At 40.4% G+C, this 20,902-nt stretch overlaps 3 protein-coding genes across 3 annotated transcripts; 2 read left to right on the top strand and 1 right to left on the bottom strand.

Moving 5' to 3' along the window:
• The first annotated feature begins 87 nt into the window (after window positions 1-87).
• Window positions 88-8,916, top strand: usp39 (ubiquitin specific peptidase 39). The gene is made up of 13 exons (XM_053610532.1): window positions 88-247; window positions 1,129-1,210; window positions 1,307-1,401; window positions 2,490-2,626; window positions 2,724-2,876; window positions 5,280-5,505; window positions 5,642-5,716; window positions 5,851-5,918; window positions 6,689-6,877; window positions 7,984-8,126; window positions 8,315-8,450; window positions 8,560-8,646; window positions 8,736-8,916. The coding sequence occupies exons 1-13, from the start codon at window positions 199-201 to the stop codon at window positions 8,787-8,789; spliced, it is 1,494 nt and encodes a 497-aa protein (XP_053466507.1). The 5' UTR covers window positions 88-198; the 3' UTR covers window positions 8,790-8,916.
• A 1,246-nt stretch (window positions 8,917-10,162) lies between these two features.
• Window positions 10,163-15,843, bottom strand: sftpbb (surfactant protein Bb). Its single transcript, XM_053610538.1, has 10 exons — window positions 15,739-15,843; window positions 14,367-14,425; window positions 13,579-13,653; window positions 13,239-13,364; window positions 12,945-13,088; window positions 12,573-12,653; window positions 12,302-12,485; window positions 11,051-11,193; window positions 10,849-10,929; window positions 10,163-10,462 (listed from the first exon to the last, which is right to left on the bottom strand). The coding sequence occupies exons 1-10, from the start codon at window positions 15,794-15,796 to the stop codon at window positions 10,436-10,438; spliced, it is 978 nt and encodes a 325-aa protein (XP_053466513.1). The 5' UTR covers window positions 15,797-15,843; the 3' UTR covers window positions 10,163-10,435.
• Window positions 15,844-18,215: 2,372 nt separating this feature from the next.
• spaw (southpaw) lies at window positions 18,216-20,902 on the top strand. Its single transcript, XM_053610535.1, has 3 exons — window positions 18,216-18,879; window positions 19,531-20,306; window positions 20,502-20,902. The coding sequence occupies exons 1-3, from the start codon at window positions 18,630-18,632 to the stop codon at window positions 20,652-20,654; spliced, it is 1,179 nt and encodes a 392-aa protein (XP_053466510.1). The 5' UTR covers window positions 18,216-18,629; the 3' UTR covers window positions 20,655-20,902.

Raw genomic sequence — 20,902 nt, 5'->3', positions numbered from 1 at the left:
CCGACAGCGAGTGCATCAATTGGACAGTGAACTTGGTATAAATCTCGGAGCCAATCTTAGAAAGGAACATCGGATACTACTAGCCAATGCCAGCGCGGGAGGCAGATTGAGCGGAATATGGGTGGGAAATATCCGGCGGTGCTAATTCAGTGCCCGCAGAGTGTGTAGTGTTTATTTGGACGTGAAAAAGGGAATACAATGGCAAACTTGAAACGGGAAAGGGATATCGATAATGACGAAGAAGAAGGTAATATTTATATATATATGTATATATATGTGTCTGTTTTTATATATAGCCCAATTTCAGGTTTCCAATCAAGTAAATGTAGCTAATATGCTAACAAACAGGCATGCAAGCTGTTTGAGGTTGTAGCAAGGGTTAGTTTCAATACAACAGTTTTATAGAATAATTTTATAAAACATAGTGCTGCGTAATATTATTTATATATATATATATATATATATATATATATATATATATATATATATGTGTGTATATATTATACACACATTTGTATGTGTGTATGTATGTACATATGTATGTTTATATATAATACACACACAGATTTGATCAATTTGAGTATTTACTATATATAAATTCTGACAGTGTAATACCAGTCAGATGTGCAGAAACAATAACATATTGAAATTCTGTGACTACACAAATCGTCCATATTATGTACACATTATATTAGCTAGTCATTGCTATTAATTAAATAAATGAAATCAGCTTGCAGATGTATGTACATGAACTCTCGTTAGACCTGCACTCCTGCGTTTCCTGTCAATTCAGAAATCGTTGTCTTTCAGTGGAAGACAAGATCTTCACTTTTACTCGTCCTCACTGGAGCCCAACTTTTATTCTCTCTCCCACGACTATGCTGGATTCCTCTATAGTATAACGTGGAATAATATAGGATCGTTATCCTGTCTATTAAACGTCGTTTATAACTGCATTAGAAGTGAGCTCAGGGCAGCACGCAGTCAGTAACTTCACTCTGAAGGAATGAGAGCACGATCTCAGCGAACGCACTGACACCAGCTTCACTAAGCACATCACAGATATCTATAGTGCGCCAGACTGTGCTTCTCCTTTACACTGTTTGTGTTTGTGTTTGTGATGGTCAGAGGTGCGAGTGAAAGTGTCCCGTTCTCACGACGCTGAAGATAAAAGAAGCCGGCACTGTCCCTACCTCGACACGATCAACAGGTTAGAATGTAAAACCTTCGATCGCTACTTTCCAGTATGAACGTAAAAGGCTCGACTGACGCACAAAGACTTCTCTCTCTCTCTCTCTGTTCATAGGAGTGTTTTGGACTTTGACTTTGAGAAGCTGTGCTCAATCTCTCTCTCGCACATTAACGTCTACGCCTGTCTCATCTGTGGAAAATATTTCCAAGGTAAGGGCTTATGCACAATTAGGGGGGAAAAACGCAGTGTTAAGGATTATACCATGCGGTCATTCTGTCGTTATGACAATAGATGGCGTTGATAAAACTCCAGTCGAGAGTGCAGAAGTCCAAAAGCGTCTCCGGTCTTTCCGCACAAGTGTCCATGCATTAAGTAATCAGCTGTAACGGATCTGGAGCACACGTCCAGAGTGAGAACCCAAGTTGGGGAGCTTGTGAGCTTCAGGAGGGGGAAATGACTAATGTTAATACAAACTATGCTGCTTTTATAAAACTTTTCACTCCATTTTGGTTTTATTTATATAGCTAAACGTTGTCACAAAGCAGCTTTACAGAAATCTGGAGGAGATCCTTTATGAGCAACTCATCGGCAAAGGAAATACTCCTGTGTTTGTTCTGCTGCTTCTGTCCTCTCGTCTACTACAGGGCCGTCGAGTTAAAATTCCAACCTCGAATATACGTCGAACTGAAGGTGAAAACGCACAGTTGAGTGCAAAAACTGTGCGCGTTCACAGAGTTTTAAGATGCACAGTGAGCGCTAGCAGCGTGTTTAATTAAAACATACCGTAGGGGGAAAAAAATGACACGCAAGATTCACTAAGCATGTTTTTTGAAGAAGGCAAAATCTAGAAAGAACCGTTCTAATGTTTTCAAATAATCCCGTCGTAGCCCGTAATGTCGGGGATTGACTTGCTGAAGCTGAACAGTGACTGAACATCACAACTGACTACAATGCATAAATATAACGACGAAATATTGCCTGAAGGATATTTTCATCGGAAGACACCACTTTGAGTAAAATGATCTTAAAATCACAATATTGTCTATCCGGGATAATATATAGCCCAACAAACAAACCATGAAAGGGAACCGGTCCTCATCTGGGTGACAGCCAGAGTTAATCAATAACAGTGAACAGGTGTAGAAGCGTAAAGACAGACAGGACTAAGTGTGTTTGAAAGGATGTTTAGTGCGAGTATGACAGTTTTTCGAAGTCGGAAGTTTGAAGGTACTACCTTTTAGTATCCAGCTGAGCATATCTACTGAAGAAAGGATTGTCTGTGCTAATTGTGTTTCAGGGAGAGGTCTGAAGTCCCATGCCTACACCCACAGCGTTCAGTTCACACATCATGTCTTCTTAAATCTTCACACCCTCAAATTCTACTGCCTACCGGATAACTACGAGATCATCGATTCATCTCTTGAGGACATCACCGTGAGTAATAAGCTGCATTAAGCAGCGGTCATGTGAATATGAATATGAAGACTAAGTTTCAGTGCATATTTGTGTTAAACCCCTTTTCTCATGCCAGTACGTGCTGAAGCCAACGTTCACCAAACAGCACATCGCTAATTTGGATAAGCAGGGGAAGCTGTACAGGGCCTACGATGGAACGACGTACCTGCCTGGTATTGTGGGCCTCAATAATATCAAGGCCAACGACTACGCCAATGTAGTTCTACAGGTATGGATGATCCGTCTTCATCAGCCCCATCTGGAGAGGATTAGTGTTGCTGATGTCATGTAGGATGGATGAGTTTCTGCAGCCTGTTTGGAGTACAGACTATTTCCAAAAGAACGGGTTGTGTCACACATGGTCATATGTTTATACACTGCCCTCCACTAACATTGGCACTTTTGGTAAATATGAGCAAAAAGAAGATCGTGAAAAATTATCGTTATTGTTTAACCTTTTGATCTTTTAAAAAAAATTTCACAAACATACTCTGCTGCCATGGATATCAAACGATCACAAACACAACACGGGTTTCTAAAAAAAAAAAGAAAAAGTTTTGTTAAATATAGGTGTGCAACAATTATTGGCACCCCTATGAATTCATATGGGAAAAATATATTTGAAGTATATTCCCACCTGGGTGACTAGGAATAGGAGATTGTTCAACCATGACTTCCTGTTTCACAGGGGTATAAATATGAGGTACACATTTCCATGAGGCCAAATTTTCTTAGTCGTTCGTAACAATGGGTAAGACCAAGGAATATAGCTGTGATGTGCAGCAAAAGGTTGTTGAGCTTCACAAAATGGGAAGTGGCTATAAGAAAATAGCAGAAGCATTGAAAATGCCCATTTATACCATCAGGGCAATAATTAAGAAGTTCCAGTCGACTGGAAATGTTATGAATCAACCTGGAATTGGACGTGTGTCTATATCATCTCAACGCACTGTGAGGAGGACGGTTCGAGCTGCCAAAAAATCTCCAAGGATCACAGCTGGAGAAATGCAGAAGTTAGTTGCGTCTTGGGGTCAGAAAGTCTCCAAAACTATAATCTGAAGTCACCTACATCACCACAAGTTGTTTGGAAGGGTTTCAAGAAAAAAGCCTCTACTCTCATCCAAAAACAAACTCAAGCGTCTTCAGTTTGTCAGACACTACTGGAACTTCAAATGGGATCGGGTTCTATGGTCAGATGAAACCAAAAGAGAGCTTTTTGGTAATAAACACCAGAGGTGGTTTTGGCGCACACAGAGAGGTAGCCATATGGAAAAGTACCTCATGCCCACGGTTAAATATGGTGGTGGCTCTTTAATATTTTGAGGCTGTTTTTCTGCCAGAGGACCTGGACATTTTGTTAGGATACATGGCATCATGGACTCGATCAAATATCAACAGATATTAAATGAAACCTGACTGCCTCTGCCAGAAAGATTCAAATGGGCCGTGGTTGGATCTTCCAGCAGGACAATGATCCAAAGCACACATCAAAATCAACACAAAAATGGTTTACTGACCACAAAATCAAGGTGCTGTCATGGCAATCCCAGTCCCCTGACCTGAACCCCATAGAAAACCTGTGGGGTGAACTGAAGAGGAGAGTCCACCAGCCTTTGAAGGATCTGGAGAGATTCTGTATGGAGGAATGATCTCAGATCCCTCACCATGCATTCTCCAACCTCATCAGGCATTATAGGAGAAGACTCAGAACTGTTATCTTGGCAAGGTATTGACTAAACGGGTGCCAATAATTGTTGCACACCTATATTTAACAAAGATATTTCTTTTTAGATAAATCTGTGTTGTTTGATTTGTTTGATATAGATGAGAGCAGGGTATTTTTGTGAATTTTTTTGAACAAAAGATCAAAAGGTTAAACAATAAAGAACATTTTTCATAGACTTCTTTGCTCATCTTTACCAAAATATGGCAATGTTAGTGGAGGGCACTGCATTTTTGGCAGCATCAAAATGTAGAAGATTAAAGAACTTACAGCTTTAATATATTGACTTTATCTGACTTTACAACAGCCACTTTAATCAGCAAGAGATTTCTCCTCCTAATGGGATCTCAGTGTGGAAACAAAGTTTTTAGACACCTACCTTGTAAGGTTTTGAAAGAGTCCTCTAAAGCCTTCATCCCCCCCGAATTCGGAAGGGGATACACACCTGCTTGCAAAATCAGACGTGTCTGTCCAGACAAAACATTGGTTAAAGTAGGTGATTTGGTCTGTAATTTTCTCACCAACATCCAGACTAAACAGAAATATACACAATAAACACCTTCAAATAATTGAATTGGAAATATGGAGGTTACCATGTACCTTTAATCCTATTCAGATAGGGCTATAGTTTATGATTTGTTGCTGAAAATGATTCCACCATTTTCTAAACCAAAGAAGCATGAGAACATGGTTCCCAAGGTGAAAATGAAAATCTGGCAGTATTGAATGGACCCAAATGCAGTACCATACATTTGCAGGTGATAGTCGATATAGTATGCGAGGTCTTAATTCTCGTACACATGGAGGTTTATTTAACGTACTGGCCTTACCTGGTCATGGCAGGAGTCATGTAGTGTTTGTCTTGTTCATGGAGTGAAGAAATCTTCCTTTGCCTCTTCATTTTTAAAGGCTCTTTGCAACGTGCCTCCTCTCCGCAATTACTTCCTAGAGGAGGAGAACTACCGTGGGATCCGGCGGCCTCCCGGCGACATCATGTTCCTGCTGGTGCACCGCTTCGGCGAGCTCATGCGCAAGCTCTGGAACCCGCGCAACTTTAAGGCCCACGTGTCGCCACACGAAATGCTGCAGGCTGTGGTGCTTTGCAGTAAGAAGACCTTCCAGATCACCAAGCAAGGTACTACACTGCAGACTGATGTGCCACGCTGGGAGTGTAATACAGCCTTGCACCAGTACTGCCTGTTCACATGGAAATGGAGATTCAGAAGGGAAGGAGATGATAAACTAGCTGTTATGCTCTGTCTGTCCTGTAGGGGATGCTGTGGACTTTCTTTCTTGGTTCCTAAATGCCCTGCATGGAGCTCTGGGTGGAACCAAGAAGAAACCATGTGAGTTTCAGCATGGCTGTTTTATTCAAAGGAATTATTAGTTATATGTTTATTTTAATAATAGGGAAAAATGTGTCTTATTTTTGCTTAATTCTGCTCAATATAACGCATTCCTACTTTTCCATACTTTCCAGCTATTCTCACAAAAGTCTTCCAGGGGTCCATGCGTATCTTCTCGAAGAAACTTCCTCACCCTGATTTGGTGGGTAACCTTCTAAACATAACGACACCAACAACGGTGTTTCATTAAAAAAAAAAAAAAAAAAACCCCAGCATGGCAGTTGTAGCGTGTAGAAATCTGGAATCAAGGAAAAGATACAAGTTTTAGGCTGTGAGGTTGGTATATCGAGTGTTTGTGTCCGTCTCGTCCCTCCCTACACTGAGAGTCTGAACGTATACATGTTCACTACACATACTTGCATACTGCAAGATTAGACTCCATTCGAGATCTAATGAAATGCTGATAAGGTTTTATTCTAAGCCAGGTTGAGTTTGCATTGACATCTTTCCAGATGTTCAGTATCTAAATGGGTGTGTTTCATTTCAAATGTATTTACAGAAATTTGGTGATTCACAATAACACTGTTTTTATTGTAATGTTCTAAAGAGGAAGCAACACTATGATGAAAACTGTTATTGGCTCTATGCAAAGCCACACAGCAATATATAAATAGCTCAATTTAATCCGATATACTGCCATGTCGAAACACTGCTTGCGCACTATTGAGGGTTGCTTGCTTGGCTATTTTGACAAGAATAAAATGTGTAGTTGTTATTTTGATGTCAGCCAGACACTTTTTCTTTTTTTTTTTGGTATTATTCAGGTTTCACTGCTGACTTTACTATAATATTGAGGTTCAGATCTATCCAGGAACCTAGAGTCCTGGCATACAAGGTTAAATTGAGACTTTTTTAAAAAAAAAAAAAAGAGTTTAATAAAAGACTACTGCACACCGTTTGTCTCCACTACAGCCTGCAGAGGAGAAAGAGGCGCTGCTGCAGAAGGACGAGTATCAGGAGGAGATGCTGGAGTCCACGTTTCTGTACCTCACCCTTGACCTACCTACTGCACCGCTCTACAAAGATGAGAAAGAGCAGCTGATCATCCCTCAGGTTCCTCTCTTCAACATTCTGGCAAAATTCAACGGCAACACTGAAAAGGTACCGGCTTTAAGAGCGTAATGAGAGCGTGCTTTCTTATAAGTAGTTGTACGTTCCAATCAGTGTATATACTATAATACGTTAAAAATGAAATGGAAAACCGCTACTGATATTGTAATGTGGTTTTGTTATTAAAAATATGACCATGACGACGATCCTTTTATTATGTGTTAATTTTTAAAAGGAATAATGGAGATTTCTGTGTTTTGGGTCATTGTCTTGCTGCGTGATGAAGTTCCTCCCAATTAGATTGGATGCATTTCTCTGTAAATTAGAAGACACAAACTTCTGAATTCATTCTGCTGCCACTAGTGTTACATCATCAATGTAGATGAATTTATCCTGTTCCAGAAGCAGCCATGCAAGCCCAAGCCATGACACTACCTCCACCATGCTACACTGATGAGCTTGTATGTTTCGGATCATGAGCAGATCCTTCGGTCTTTCCGTCACTTTGGTAGCGGTTCATTTTGGTTCCAGAACTTTTGTGGCTCATCTTCTTATTACTTTGTGAATTCCAGTCTGGCTTTCTGATTCTTACTGCTGATGAGTGGTTTGCATCTTGTTGTATGGCCTCTATATATTTCTGCTCTCAAAGTCTTCTTCGAACGGTGGGTTGTGATACCCTCACTCCTGCCCTGTGGAGGTTGTTGGTGATGTCACTGACTGTTGTTGTTGGGGTTTTCTTCACAGCTCTCAGTGTTTGGCCGACGTGTTCAATGTCTGGTTGTTAATACACCAGTGGTTTCTTTCTTTTTTCAGGACATTCCAAATTGTTCTGTTGGCTTAACATTTGAACATTTGTATTTTTTTTTATGAAGACAGTCCGTCCTTGATATTTAACAAAATCGTCTAAATCATTTGGTTGAATTCTCAAATCTGATTGGTCAGAAGGTGTTGATTGATCTGTAACAGCAGCTCTTCTAGCTGTAAGGCAGATCGAAGATTGTGCGCATTAATATGAACCTGTGGTGTTATTATTTCCATATGTATAGTGGTATGGAAGATGCTCCACAAAAAGGATTAAAACACCATGACAACACACTAACAATACTACTGTTTATTTAATGCACTCCGTCTGCTTGTGTTCTTCCTGTTTATCACAGGAGTACAAAACCTACAAAGAAAACTTCCTCAAAAAGTTCCAGTTAACCCGACTTCCTCCGTACCTTATCTTCTACATCAAGCGATTCACCAAGAATAACTTTTTCATCGAAAAAAATCCCACCATCGTCAATTTCCCCATCACGTAAGTTCTCCCTTTTTGATATTTGTACATACAAACAAAACTTGAACATGACCCCATTTCCTAGGATTAATCCATACGTTTTTAAGTGTTTAAACACTTAATTTGTGAGGTTGGGGTTGGAAATGGTTTTGCCTTTCAGTTGCCTATTATTTGCTTTCTTACTGTGTTTTCTTGTAAATGTTCGTCAGTAATGTTGACCTGCGTGAGTACCTAACAGAAGAGGCCCAGGTTACTGAGAAGAACACAACCTATGACTTGGTAGCCAATGTAGTGCATGATGGGAAGCCAACAGAGGGATCATACAGAATTCATGTCCTACATCATGTGAGTGCTTTTAAACCATCCGATCAAGTTTGGCTCATGTTGAAGTACTGTATGTCGTTTTTTAAATGTAGAGGCGGGGGTTTGTCTGAAATCTGTACACTGATCACAGGGCACAGGGAAGTGGTACGAGCTCCAAGACCTGCAGGTAACAGATATCCTGCCTCAGATGATCACACTGTCAGAAGCGTACATACAGGTCAGTGTCATCAGAAGTACATTGGAAACATAGCTAGTTCAAGTATTGACAGTGAAACGTATTTTACCGTAAATGTTGCTGCATTTCAGATCTGGAAGAGGCGTGAAATGGACGATGATGGAAACAGCCACACAGGAGCATGACGGAGACCCTCAAAGACTTCGCTCTTCAAATAATATAGATATGAATGCTTGTCCCAATTAATTTGTATTTCTGTGTGAGTGCTGCACAGGTTTGTTACATCTGTTGATTAAACATTTTAATAATACATGTGAAGCGTATCGCGGTGTTTCCATTCCAGTGATGGTTGTAAGGAGAAAACAGTTTGTGTAGGGTGCAGTGTAAATGTGTGCAGGTAGTCCCATCCAACAGCACACCAGGATACACACATAAATACCAACACAAATTGTTTTTGTCAAACAAACTGCAGAAAAGGAATTTCACCACCTCCTGCACTCGTTAGTTAGTTTAATATTTAATAGGGTTTCAGTTCCTCAAAACAGACTTTATTTAAACATTACACAACTACTGATGGTGATTCACATTCTGAAGGAGAACAAAGTGTTCCCACCCTCCCCTACCGCTATTTGAGCGAATCAAAGGTGTGTAAGGTTATGTAGGTTTATAGTATAGAAGATTTGAGGACATATGGAAATGGAAAAGACTATGTACATTCGATACCTAGCTTAACTAATGTAACAGCATAATTATATAGTTCCAGTCATTGTTTATGCTTTTTGTTCCTTTTTGAAGAAATCCCACATCTTTTGGAGCTTTTATATCTACAATGTTTGCTTTTTCTGATCTGCTGCAGTTTACACTGTTCAAAAACTGCACCCCGATCTAGCAACCCTGAACTCTACATCATTCTGCATCCGTGTTTCCACCTTGCTTTACACACATTGTAAAAACTTTATTTATTTTTTTAAAACACAAAGAAATTTTGATTCCTCAATAGCAGCATGGTGTGCAAGTCCATCCATCCATCCATCTTCAACCGCTTACTCCTTTTCAGGGTCACGGGGAACCTGGAGTTTATCCCAGGGAGCATCGGGCACAAGGCGGGGTACACCCTGGACAGGGTGCCAATCCATCGCAGGGCACAATCACATACACACTCACACACCCATTCATACACTACGGACACTTTAGACACGCCAGTCAGCCTACCATGGATGTCTTTGGACTAGGGGAGGAAACCGGAGTACCCGGGGGAAACCCCCGCAGCACGGGGAGAACATGCAAACTCCGCACACACACAGAGCCGCGGGAATCGAACCCGACCCTGGTGGTGTGAGGCGAACGTGCTAACCACTAAGGGTGTGCAAGTCTCAATCTCAAAATCTTGAGTTTGAATATTGCAAATGGCTATATCGCATAATGATGATGATCCACAGGCTAGTGAGTGCTGCTACAAGAAAGGTTAGGCAGTAAGGTAACAACTCAGTACACGTGCTGTATGTGTAAACATACATATAAACAAACTGTAGGTCTCAAAGCAGTAGGAGTTTTCTGAATAGAGCAAAATATCGCCATGGTGATTGTAAAATCAAGATTTTATTTAAAAAAAAAAAAAAAAAAAGTATGGTCTTCTGTATACATTACCATGACAGAAAAAGATCATTTTTTACAATCGGATGTTTTGTTACATGATTGTTCTCATTATTGTATAAGAAAAGGAAGTCTTCTCGATTGACTTAAGCCTAATCAAGATTAATATTGTAAAACACGAGAGCAAATTGAGGAGCAAATAAAAATTCACTGCTTCCTTGCTTGACGGTCCATCATGTTATTCTTGTCCCACACAGAAGAACGTCTAATAAAGTAGAGAAGAAAATACGATTAAGAATAAATGAAGCCTCAACAAAAACGTTCTCAATTACAACCTGTCTACAGTTCTGGTTTATAGCTGGAGTGTAAAAGCATGCAATTTATATTATTAAAAAGTTACTTCTTAGCTACGAGTGTGAAAAAAAAAGAAAAAAAAGGTTTATTCAGTGGCTCTTCAGCATGTTCCTCTCTGGGAACCACTAAAAACGTTTCAATGTTTGTGTATCAGAGAGTTCCCAGTGAACCCCATGAGGAAGCGGAGAACCTTTTGAAGACTAGCGTACAGTCTACGTACATTGCCACTGCTGTGATCAGAGACTATGCTAAACTAAAGGAATTTATCTGAGAACAGAGATTAATGGAGTAAATTACCTGGCATGCGTTTACAGCTTCTTCTTGTTTGCTCAGGATGTTCACTAGTGCCGTGACATGACTCTGGATGAACACATCGCACTAAGAGGACACAGAGAGAGAGAGAGAGAGAGAGAGAGAGAGAGAGAACATCAGTCTGAAACAAATCAGCAGCTGCAAAGATCGTGTTGCAAAGAAGAAATGCCGCTATTAGGACTGTTACCCCTGGAAGAGCATTGGGGTGAAGGTGGCATGTCTTCCAGAGCGAAGAGGTCATCTGAGTCTCGCTAGTATTCTGGCCCAGGTGAATCTGAGTCAGGATCATCAGGATTTTACAGGTTTTACAGTCTGATGGCAGAGACGGCACTGTGGGGGGAAAAAAACTAATGTGAGAGTGTGAGCTTACAAGCGATGAATGAGATTTCACAGTTGTTATTAGTGGGGTAGTACAGTTAAGTGCTCACTCTTACGAGGAACACAAAGATATGAATTTAACTAATAAATAAATCAATTAACAAAATTAACTATTGTATTTTGTTGTATTTCAAATTATCCAAATTTAGTACATCCCTTTCTGTGTAAGGAATTGCCTAAGGAGTTGATTATATACTATTAGAGGTCGACCGATTGATCGGTTTCGCCGTTCAGTTATCGGAAAATCCACACCGTTAGTGTTTTGAGAAGGGTTCGCACGAGAGCGACCTCTAGAGGCGAAATAAAAACTATCGCTGACAAATTTTGTTGTGTTATTTGAAGTTTTTTTTAAAAAACAACAACTTTTGAATCATTTTGGACGTCTCTATTTTTATTTGTTATTTGGAGCGCTACTTTTTGGTTCATTTTGGATGCATATCTTCTATTTACTTTAATATTCATTAATAGTTAATATATATTAATATTTAGATATTTATTTAATTTTTTTTTTAAAGCACAGTACATAATTTAATGGTACAGTCAGTGGTGTTTATTTTTGTAATCAAGTTCAGGAATGTTTTACTTTGAGTGTTTTCTTTTCATTCAGTATCGATTTTAAGAACTATCGGTCGATTACTCGGTGATCGGCAGGTTCTGCCCAACTTATTTATTGGTAACGGTTGACCCCTATTTTCTAAAGTGTTTTATTCCTTTTCTACCACAGCAAGTTGCTAAACAATATCTTCTTTTTTTTTTATTAAAGAATGCCAAAACATATTTTTATTTATTTATAGTTACATTTAGTGTTGTGGAACGTCTACGAAACAAGTTTCTGTTATCACAGATGTTAAAGTTAATAAGACATGAAGCAAAAAATGTGAATGTGCCTCGTAGCTGTTGGTGAAAGTATTGATGTATGTGATGTCCCAAATACTTGGCAATGTTATATCTAGAGTTCTGGCAGGCTGTAAACAAATCCTGAGGCACCACTGATATATTTTATTCAGGATCTGTACGGGTCTCGAGAACGTAAGGCTACTTCAGTATTTTCGGTGATTACCCAGAGCAGGTGCGTCCTGGACGAGACACAAGTGCAGCAGCATGCATATCGTGTGCGGCGTGGCAGACGTGAGCAGGAAGTCGATGAGCTGCTTGCCGTAGTTGTCCAGGAAATTGTTGCACTCCTCTTTGTAGTGAGCAGGTAAGTGGTCGCAGATTTTCTCCAGAAGCTTCACCACACTCTCCTAAAACAGGTGTTACTATTACTGCATTCTTTCAGCAGCCTACTGTACACGAGTACTAATCGAATTGCTTTTTTCAAAAAGTCTTACTTCGGTTCTCTCTTTTGGCAGCATGTCTTCCAGTTTTTTGATGAGGAAGAGGCAGAAGGTGCACTGCGGGCTGACTTGTAACTGTCGGGGCAGAAAGTTACACGGACAGATGTTAAAACACGACGATCAAAGCACGGGTATAAAATAAAAAAAGATTTTATAAGCGTTCGGTCATCTACAGTAAGCACTTCATTCTGGATACGGAGTGTATCCCAGGAACGCTGCGTGTGAGGGAATACTCCCTGAATGGGATGCCAGTGTATTGCATAGCACCATGCACACACTCACTCACACTTAGAGGTAATTTAACGTAATCAATCTGCATGCTTTTGGACTGGACTGACCGTTTCACTCTTAAATCCAGCTGCGTACCTCGTGACTGGTTCCTGTCGAAGGCTGTGCTTGGATGATTCCAGCTTCCTGCAAAGCAGCGTTGAGCAACTCTGGAGCTTTGTGTTGAACTGGCCGAACAGCACACAGTCCGAGCACCATGCATATCTCTCCCTCCTTATGTGCCTGCGCAACAAATAATACACGTCTTATCTTCTTGCTTAATATTAACAATGGACGTTCGTTTGGGCCAAACGTTTTGATTTTCTAACAAAACTATTGCAACATTTATTTATTTAAACCCAATATACAGTACGTATTGGCTTGTGGACTTACAGTATATGCGATGAATTGCTGTATGACGATTGGCAGATACTTTTCCACGAAATCCAAGCAGCTATGAGTAAACTGAGCACCTTGGAAATGACGGCAGATATCATTGAGAGACTCTTCGATCAGGGTCTGTACATGAGAGTGTGAGGCGGGGTTTAATATTATTGCTGTAAGTTACATGGCCTTAAAAAATAGGCACACCACGACTTGCACTTCCTTAAAGCCTAGAAGAAACGCAATGACATTTTCACTTCTGCAAAAACACGACACTCGTTGTTCTGAATGGTTAATCATGCACAATTATCAGAAACACACACATACACAAACGTACATATGTCCTCACCTGTGTATCTGGATGAGAGATCATATCTGAAAAAAGCTCTATGATCCTGGTACAGTCAGAGCACATGTTTTTGGTCTAGAATGAGACATCAGACATCCACATCAGATTATTTGCTGTTAAGAAATGTCTGGTATGAAGAAGTGAGGCTGATTTCTTTCTAGCCCAGGCTTCTAGATTCACGCAGCCTATCAGACGACTACAAGGTTTGAGCTCCATTGAGGCTTTCTGTAACACTTCAGTGGCATTGGTTTAACACGGTCAAGTGTATAACAAACGTCAATGATTTATTTGATCATTATCATTGTAATAGACAGCATCTGCAAACTGTATACTATTGTAGTCATCAACACGCACCGTACAGTGATATTTATAATAAGATGGCACAAGTTTCACAACCTTTTTTCAGATCCAGAAATAATGTAGAAGTGTCACAGCAGTATAGCGCAAACAAGGTTTCAGGTCTTCATTACACTAATTTATCCCCAACCCCCACCCCCCATTCTTACACACCATTAAAGACGCCATTAAGTGGGTCTACTTATGCAAAAGAAGTGAAACTCTTCATATCTCGCCTTATACCTTACACATATTATATTTATTTGTCTGAAATACCAAATCCTCATTATTTCTGAGATATTAAGCACCACAATGGCGCGTGTAATAAAATATCTTCCCTCCTTGCATACCATATTAAAACATACTCTGCAATAGGCGATATATTTATTAAAGTCATATTCATGTTGTCGTCTTGAGAGAGTCGAAACCACAGAGAAAAAAAAATCACTTACCATTGAAAGGTTGGAGGTGTTCAGGGGTGGAGAGTAAGGCCCGATGACGCTTGCATGTCCTGTAATGAAGCAAAAGTTCCTCAGTGGTTCGTTAAAGCATTCTTCAATGGATTTTAACACGTTATTCAGTCAGGAAATAACTATACTGCATGATTTAACCAAAAGAAGGAATAATAGGTAGAAAGATGTGGAATGCAAAAAACGCAAGATATTCAAATTAGTCTATAAAAACATTTTTACATCAACGTATTTAAAGTAAGGCCAGAATTTCTACCAAGTCAAATATTTAAACAGGTAAATAACGACGGGTTTATGTTAAACTCGTGAACTAGAAACTTTTACGAACTTAAATTGTTATAGTAACGTGGACGTTGGGTATCAATACGTAAACATAAAGCCAGAATCCCTTGAACGTGTAGCCACACTGGTCTCGATAGACAGTATTAGTTCACACGGTTTTGCCTCTCATTCCATGCAGCTACTTTATTTTAGCTGACTATTGCTGTTTGTTGTTGTTTACTTTTTATTGTTCCCCTTAGGGGAAACTAGTTTTGCAGCAAAAGATAACAGACACACAGACAATACATAATACACTCTCACACACACTATATATATATATATATATATATATATATATATATATATATATATATATATATATATATAAATATAAAATATACTGTACATCACACAAATGATAGTTCATAGAAATCGACCTATAAAGAGTTCATTAAACCAAGAGCCACCGAAACAAAACAAAACAAAACCTTAGATCGTTTTATTCTTCCACCCAGCACTCTAAATCAACGCCCGAAAGGCAACAATTGAAGTTCTCATTATACAGGATGACCTAAATTTCTTAAAATCAAGTGTGCCTTATTCCAAACCTCTCTATAATAAACATCAATAGACTGGTTTTGACATAAAAAAAACACTGATTATGCATGACTAACGTAAAATGTTTACTGAAATCATATTCAGGAGGAAAACCTGCCTTTAACATTGTAAACATTTTAAAGACTGTATATAAGAACAATCATTTTAAATATATATTTAAAATGGAGGAGTCCAGTGAGGAATCAAATAACAAGAGAGTAAAGAGAAAAGCAAAAACAGAAGGTTATCAGTTTAAGATTTTTGTTTGTTTGTGTGTGTGTGTGTGTGTGTGTGTGTGTGTGTGTGTAATAATTGCTATGATTTGATTTTAATGAACACTAATAGCTGTCAGTGCGTTTCCTTAACTAGTTGTTTATTATTATTATTATTATTATTATTATCATTATTATTATTATTATTATTATTGCCCGTTGTTCTGTTTTCACGCGTTAGTGGTCATCCTAACAATAACAAGTCCGTGTAGAAATGCTCTCACCGGTGGTCAGGACGCAGGCGAGGATGAAGAGGCAGAGCGCAGGTGCCGCAGCCATCATGGAGCTCGCGGCTGTGGGGATGAGAGCGTGTCTGAGCGCTGATGTGGAGCACTGCGGGGTTTTAATAAGAGCCGCACCTCATCAGTTGACAGGGAACAGGCCGGAAGAGGAAACAACTTCTCATGTCTCATGGTTTCATTCTAGCCAATCAGATGCAGCCTAGCAAGCCCTCTGGATTAAATAAATATCAATAAACGGGAACTGTAGACTATATAGGAACTGTCCTCTACAAACCCAAGACCAGGTTATACATGCAGTGAAAGGACTGCAAACGCAATTTGAACCAATTTATTTTAGTCTGCTATTCTTTACCCTGCTATTACAGCTATATAACCCCCCCCCCCTTCCCCCCAACACGACCACCACCGCCACCAATCAAACCATTCAATTCTGGTGACAGGGGACTTTTATTTATTTATCTATTTACTTATTTATTTATTTAATTTTCTTTAATCATATTATGTAACGAACATTAACATTCCATTCGTTCATTTTTAAATTTTAATGTACTGCTAACATTGCCTGCATAAACTTTTTTTTTAATTTTATGTATTTTTATTTATTTTGTTTATTTTAGGTAGCCTATCAAATCTGCTCACTGTTTGCTTGTAGACAAACGTCATATTGTTTATACCCTGGAGCTCTGTTTTACCATGGCCATGTTTTAAGCAATTATTGACAACATTAACTTCATCAATGTAAGTCTATTTGATTTGATTTGATACTTTATTACTTTATAACATACCTAATTTCTGTTAAAATTCCTGAAATAAATACACACAGGTATACACTCTGTTCAAAAATATGAGAGAATAAATTATTATTATTATTATTATTATTATTATTATTATATACAAAGCTGGCAACTGAAATCCCATCACAATAATACAGAAGTAGACCAACATCAATATATTCTATTAAGATAAGTTAATACTTTATTAATCCCCAGATGGAGATATATGGCAATGATTATTGTCTGAACACAGTAGACTGAGTAAAATCGACTATATTATTAGATTTTTTCACCTAAGGATCATTTCTTTACAGCAGTAATAACAAATACCATCATAGCCATCCATCCATTTTCTATACGGCTTATCCTTCAGGGTCGTGGGGAACCTGCAGCCTATCCCAGGGAGCATGGGGCACAAGGCGGGGTGCCAGTCCATCGCAGGGCACAATCACATACACACTCACACTCCCATTCACACACTACAGACACTTTAGACATGTCAATCAGCCTACCATGCATGTCTTTGGACTGGGGGAGGAAACCGGAGTACCCGGAGGAAACCCCCACAGCACGGGGAGAACATGCAAACTCCACACACACATGGCCCTGGTGGGAACCGAACCCCCAAAACCACCTCTAAAAGGTCAGTAACCTTTTCTAATTTGCAGTAGCAGCAAAGCACAAAAAATCCCTATACATCAATCTGTACAATTATATGAACACAGTGCACTAACTAAAAATCTGTACATGCTAAGGTAGTAGGTCTAAGCAAAGTCCTATTTCAATGCACATAACATCCACCACTTCATCATTTATCCTGTGTGGTGTTTCACGCATCCATTCATGTGTTCATTAGATCTCCGCATGCAGTTTTGCACAAACAGACTTCATATAAAAACCATAATGAACTTTCATTTACTTTCACACTATCCGGTGTTACCCAGATGAGGACGGGTTCCCTTCTGAGTCTGCTTCCTCTCAAGGTTTCTTCCTCTTAACATCTTAGGGAGGTTTTCCTCACCACCATCGCCACCGGTTTGCACGACAGGGATAAATTCACACACTTAAAATCTGTATCCTGTGTTTCTATGTTTCTGTGAAGCTGCTTTGAGACAATGTCCATTGTTAAAAGTGCTATACAAATACAGTTGAATTGAAATGAATCTCTTCTGCCCCAAGTGACCCGAACCACACTGTCCCAAATGACCAAAACATCTATCAGTTGTTAAATTATAAGCATATGTACACGACTGTAGAATATATTCATCATGACAATTTTATAACCTTATAAAGAACAAGAAGAAGAAAAAAAAGAAAAACATAACCGAAGCACGTCATTTTTCGTACCTCAAGAGCTTTGGGGTCAACTTCCTGTTTGATGCTGATCACATCCGTTATAGAAAATATCACATGAATTAATATCACATTATTTCCATCAGACAGTTTCAAGGGTTTAGGAACAAGTTTTGACTTTCATGCATCAGGTTGTTAAACTGCCCCAGTTGACCTGAATTCACACCTGTTTTCTTTCTTTCATATGTAGATTGTTAGAAATGTATCATGGATGATTTAATAATAATAATAATAATAATAATAATAATAATAATAATAATAATAATAATTTGGGGGTGGGGGGCTCCCAGAATATCTAAATATCTACACCCTGGCTTTGAACTGTTTTTTTTTTTTTTTTTTTTTTTTGGAATGACACTTGGGGATAATTTGATGCAGAATTGCTCTGCTTTGTCTCTGGGTGGCCGCGTATCAAAGGAAGTCCACAGCATATACCCAGCAGCATCCGTGGAGCTTCGCGCCTCGCGCATATTAAAGCCGGCACGGTTTCGAGAGACAGTGAACTTGACAGCTCGTCTCTTGTTCCTCCTCAGATCTGCTTCGAGGATCAGAGGGATTCTTCAGAGGCTGCAGGATGACAGGGGTCATCAAAGGCCACCTGGACCCTTTAAAAGCTCCGCGTAAGGCCTGGACTCCGCACAAATCGGAGCGCGCAGTGCTGGAGAGAGAGCTCGTCGCGCGCCTGCTCAGACCACAGCGAAACGATCGCGCTGCAAAAATATCGACCTCTAGAAACGCATTTCAACGATGGGACTTGCACGTGCACTCGCTTTGGTGCTTGCTCTAGCGAGCCTGGACTGCCTGGGGATCAAGCAGCAAAGCGCGAGGCATCGCGCGGAGCATCCCAGTGCACACGGGTACAGTGCTGGAGAGGACCGTCCTCACAGATACCCAGTGTACATGATGCAGCTGTATCGAGACTACAGGAACACCGCTGCCAGTGTGAGCAGCCATGCCTTGCACCAGACTGACTCCGTACTGAGTTTGGTGGCCAAAGGTAGGAACCTCTTTATTGATTGAGTGATTTTCAGTAAGATATTTTATTGCAAATGATGTGACGTCACTCTGGATGCAGAGTCGGAATTCAGTGCTGGATAAACTCTCCCTAAGCTGTATAAACACCTGGAACGTTGATTTCATTCCTGTAGTGTTGTTGCATTAAAACTCTCGGTTTTTCTTTTCTTTTTTTTTTTTTTGCACTGTTTATATTAGCAAGATTTTGCTTGATTAAATGATCAGAACTGAGAGAATGTCATACCGATGTGCACCTTTCAGGCTGTTTTAAACCCGCGGCCTAAAGCCCATAGCAGAAACTTCTGGCGCGTATCATTAGGCTCCTCACTCACATGTTATCGGCTGCTGTCTGATCCTCCCCTTTTAACGACTCACTAGTGTCAGTGCTTATTCGACTTTAAAGAGTTGCTCCGTTTTATGTGCACGGGGTGTGTGTATTAGCCCATCAGACGTTCAATACACATCCCTCCAGGTCTCGCCCTCCACCTTCCTTTGGTCACATTTGGCTGGCTCGCTTTGCTCCTGTTCAAGCTGTAGGCCATCAGCTGCATGCATTTATGTTTATTGCACTTGCATCTTGGTTTCTCTGAGCTAATGGTTTGATTGCTTTTCTGCATGATCCCCCCCCCTCCAGATTGTCATCAGGACGGTGAGAGGTGGAAGGTCACTTTCGACATGTCTTCGCTTTCCGGCAGCCAAGAAATCCGGCTTTCCGAGCTCCGCTTCCGCGTGCCTGCCTTTTCCGCGTCCGTGGTGGAGCTCTATCACATGCATAACAGTGCACCGGAAGAGCGCATCTTCCTCGGCAGCATCAAGGTTACTCCTGGACGCACCCCCTCCTCGTCGTCCTCCTCGTCCTGGAAAGCCTTCAACGTAACTGATCTCCTCACATACTGGCTGCGTCAAGAAGGCGAGGGACAGTGGCCTGCAAACGAGTTCGTGCCCGAAAATGACATGCCGAGTGAAGTGGAAGAGGGCAGCGGTAAGGATGACACTGAATCATCTTCACGCCGCACAATCCAACACCTCACCACAGACCGAGTGATGATTGTGGTGTTCTTGAAGAGCGCGTCGACGCAGGGTCACCAGAGCAGCCCTACTTTAATGCAAACGGTACAGCACTCCAAATACGTGGCCCTGGACCGTCCTGGTAACGCAAGGCGACACAAGAGGAACCGAATGGAGCCGGGACATGTTCGGGAGGTGGCGAGTGAAAACGTTACTGGGCCAGTCACAGAGTCCAGGCAAAGACCTCTGTGCAGGAGAGTGGACATGTGGGTGGATTTTGACCAGATTGGATGGAATGAGTGGATTGTGCATCCAAAGCGCTATAATGCGTATAGATGTGAAGGAGACTGTCCAGTGCCACTGGACGAATCTTTCAAGTCTACAAATCACGCCTACATGCAGGTAAGACAGAGAGTCGGCTGTTTATAGTGTGCATTTGCACGAGAATTGGCACGAGTCAGCATGTGTTAAGTGCACCACAAAGGGAGACATGGCGACTTCATTAGTACGAAATTGTTCTTAGGTTTATACATATTTTTTGGAATGGGTCACTGAATGTTCAAATGTGACTTTTGTTTTCTTTTTTTTGCATAACAGAGTCTGTTGAAGCTTTACCATCCAGAGCGCGTCACCTGTGCGTTGTGCGCGCCCACGCGCCTCAGCTCACTCTCCATGCTGTATTACGAGGGCGATGACGTAGTTCTGCGTCACCACGAGGACATGATCGTAGAAGAGTGCGGCTGCCAGTGAAACCTCCTGAGTCTGATGTTCTGAAGACACTTTTTCACTTACTCTTGCACACTTGTGACGAGCAACCCGGTGATTCAGTGGATCCGATGACAAAAGCCACTAGTCTACTGAGGGAATTTAAATATTTAATATTTAAATAGAAGGTTTTTAATATGTTCGTATGTAGTTTAGGAAAAGTGGAATCATTTCTGTGTACAAAATGTATATACGAGTCATTCTTATGCTGAAAAAATGTCTATATATTTTTA

The sequence above is a fragment of the Ictalurus furcatus genome, chromosome 22 (assembly GCF_023375685.1).
Source record: "Ictalurus furcatus strain D&B chromosome 22, Billie_1.0, whole genome shotgun sequence".
NCBI lineage: Eukaryota > Metazoa > Chordata > Actinopteri > Siluriformes > Ictaluridae > Ictalurus > Ictalurus furcatus.
Note: the sequence above shows the minus strand (reverse complement) of the source record. Positions and strands in the feature narration are given on the sequence as shown.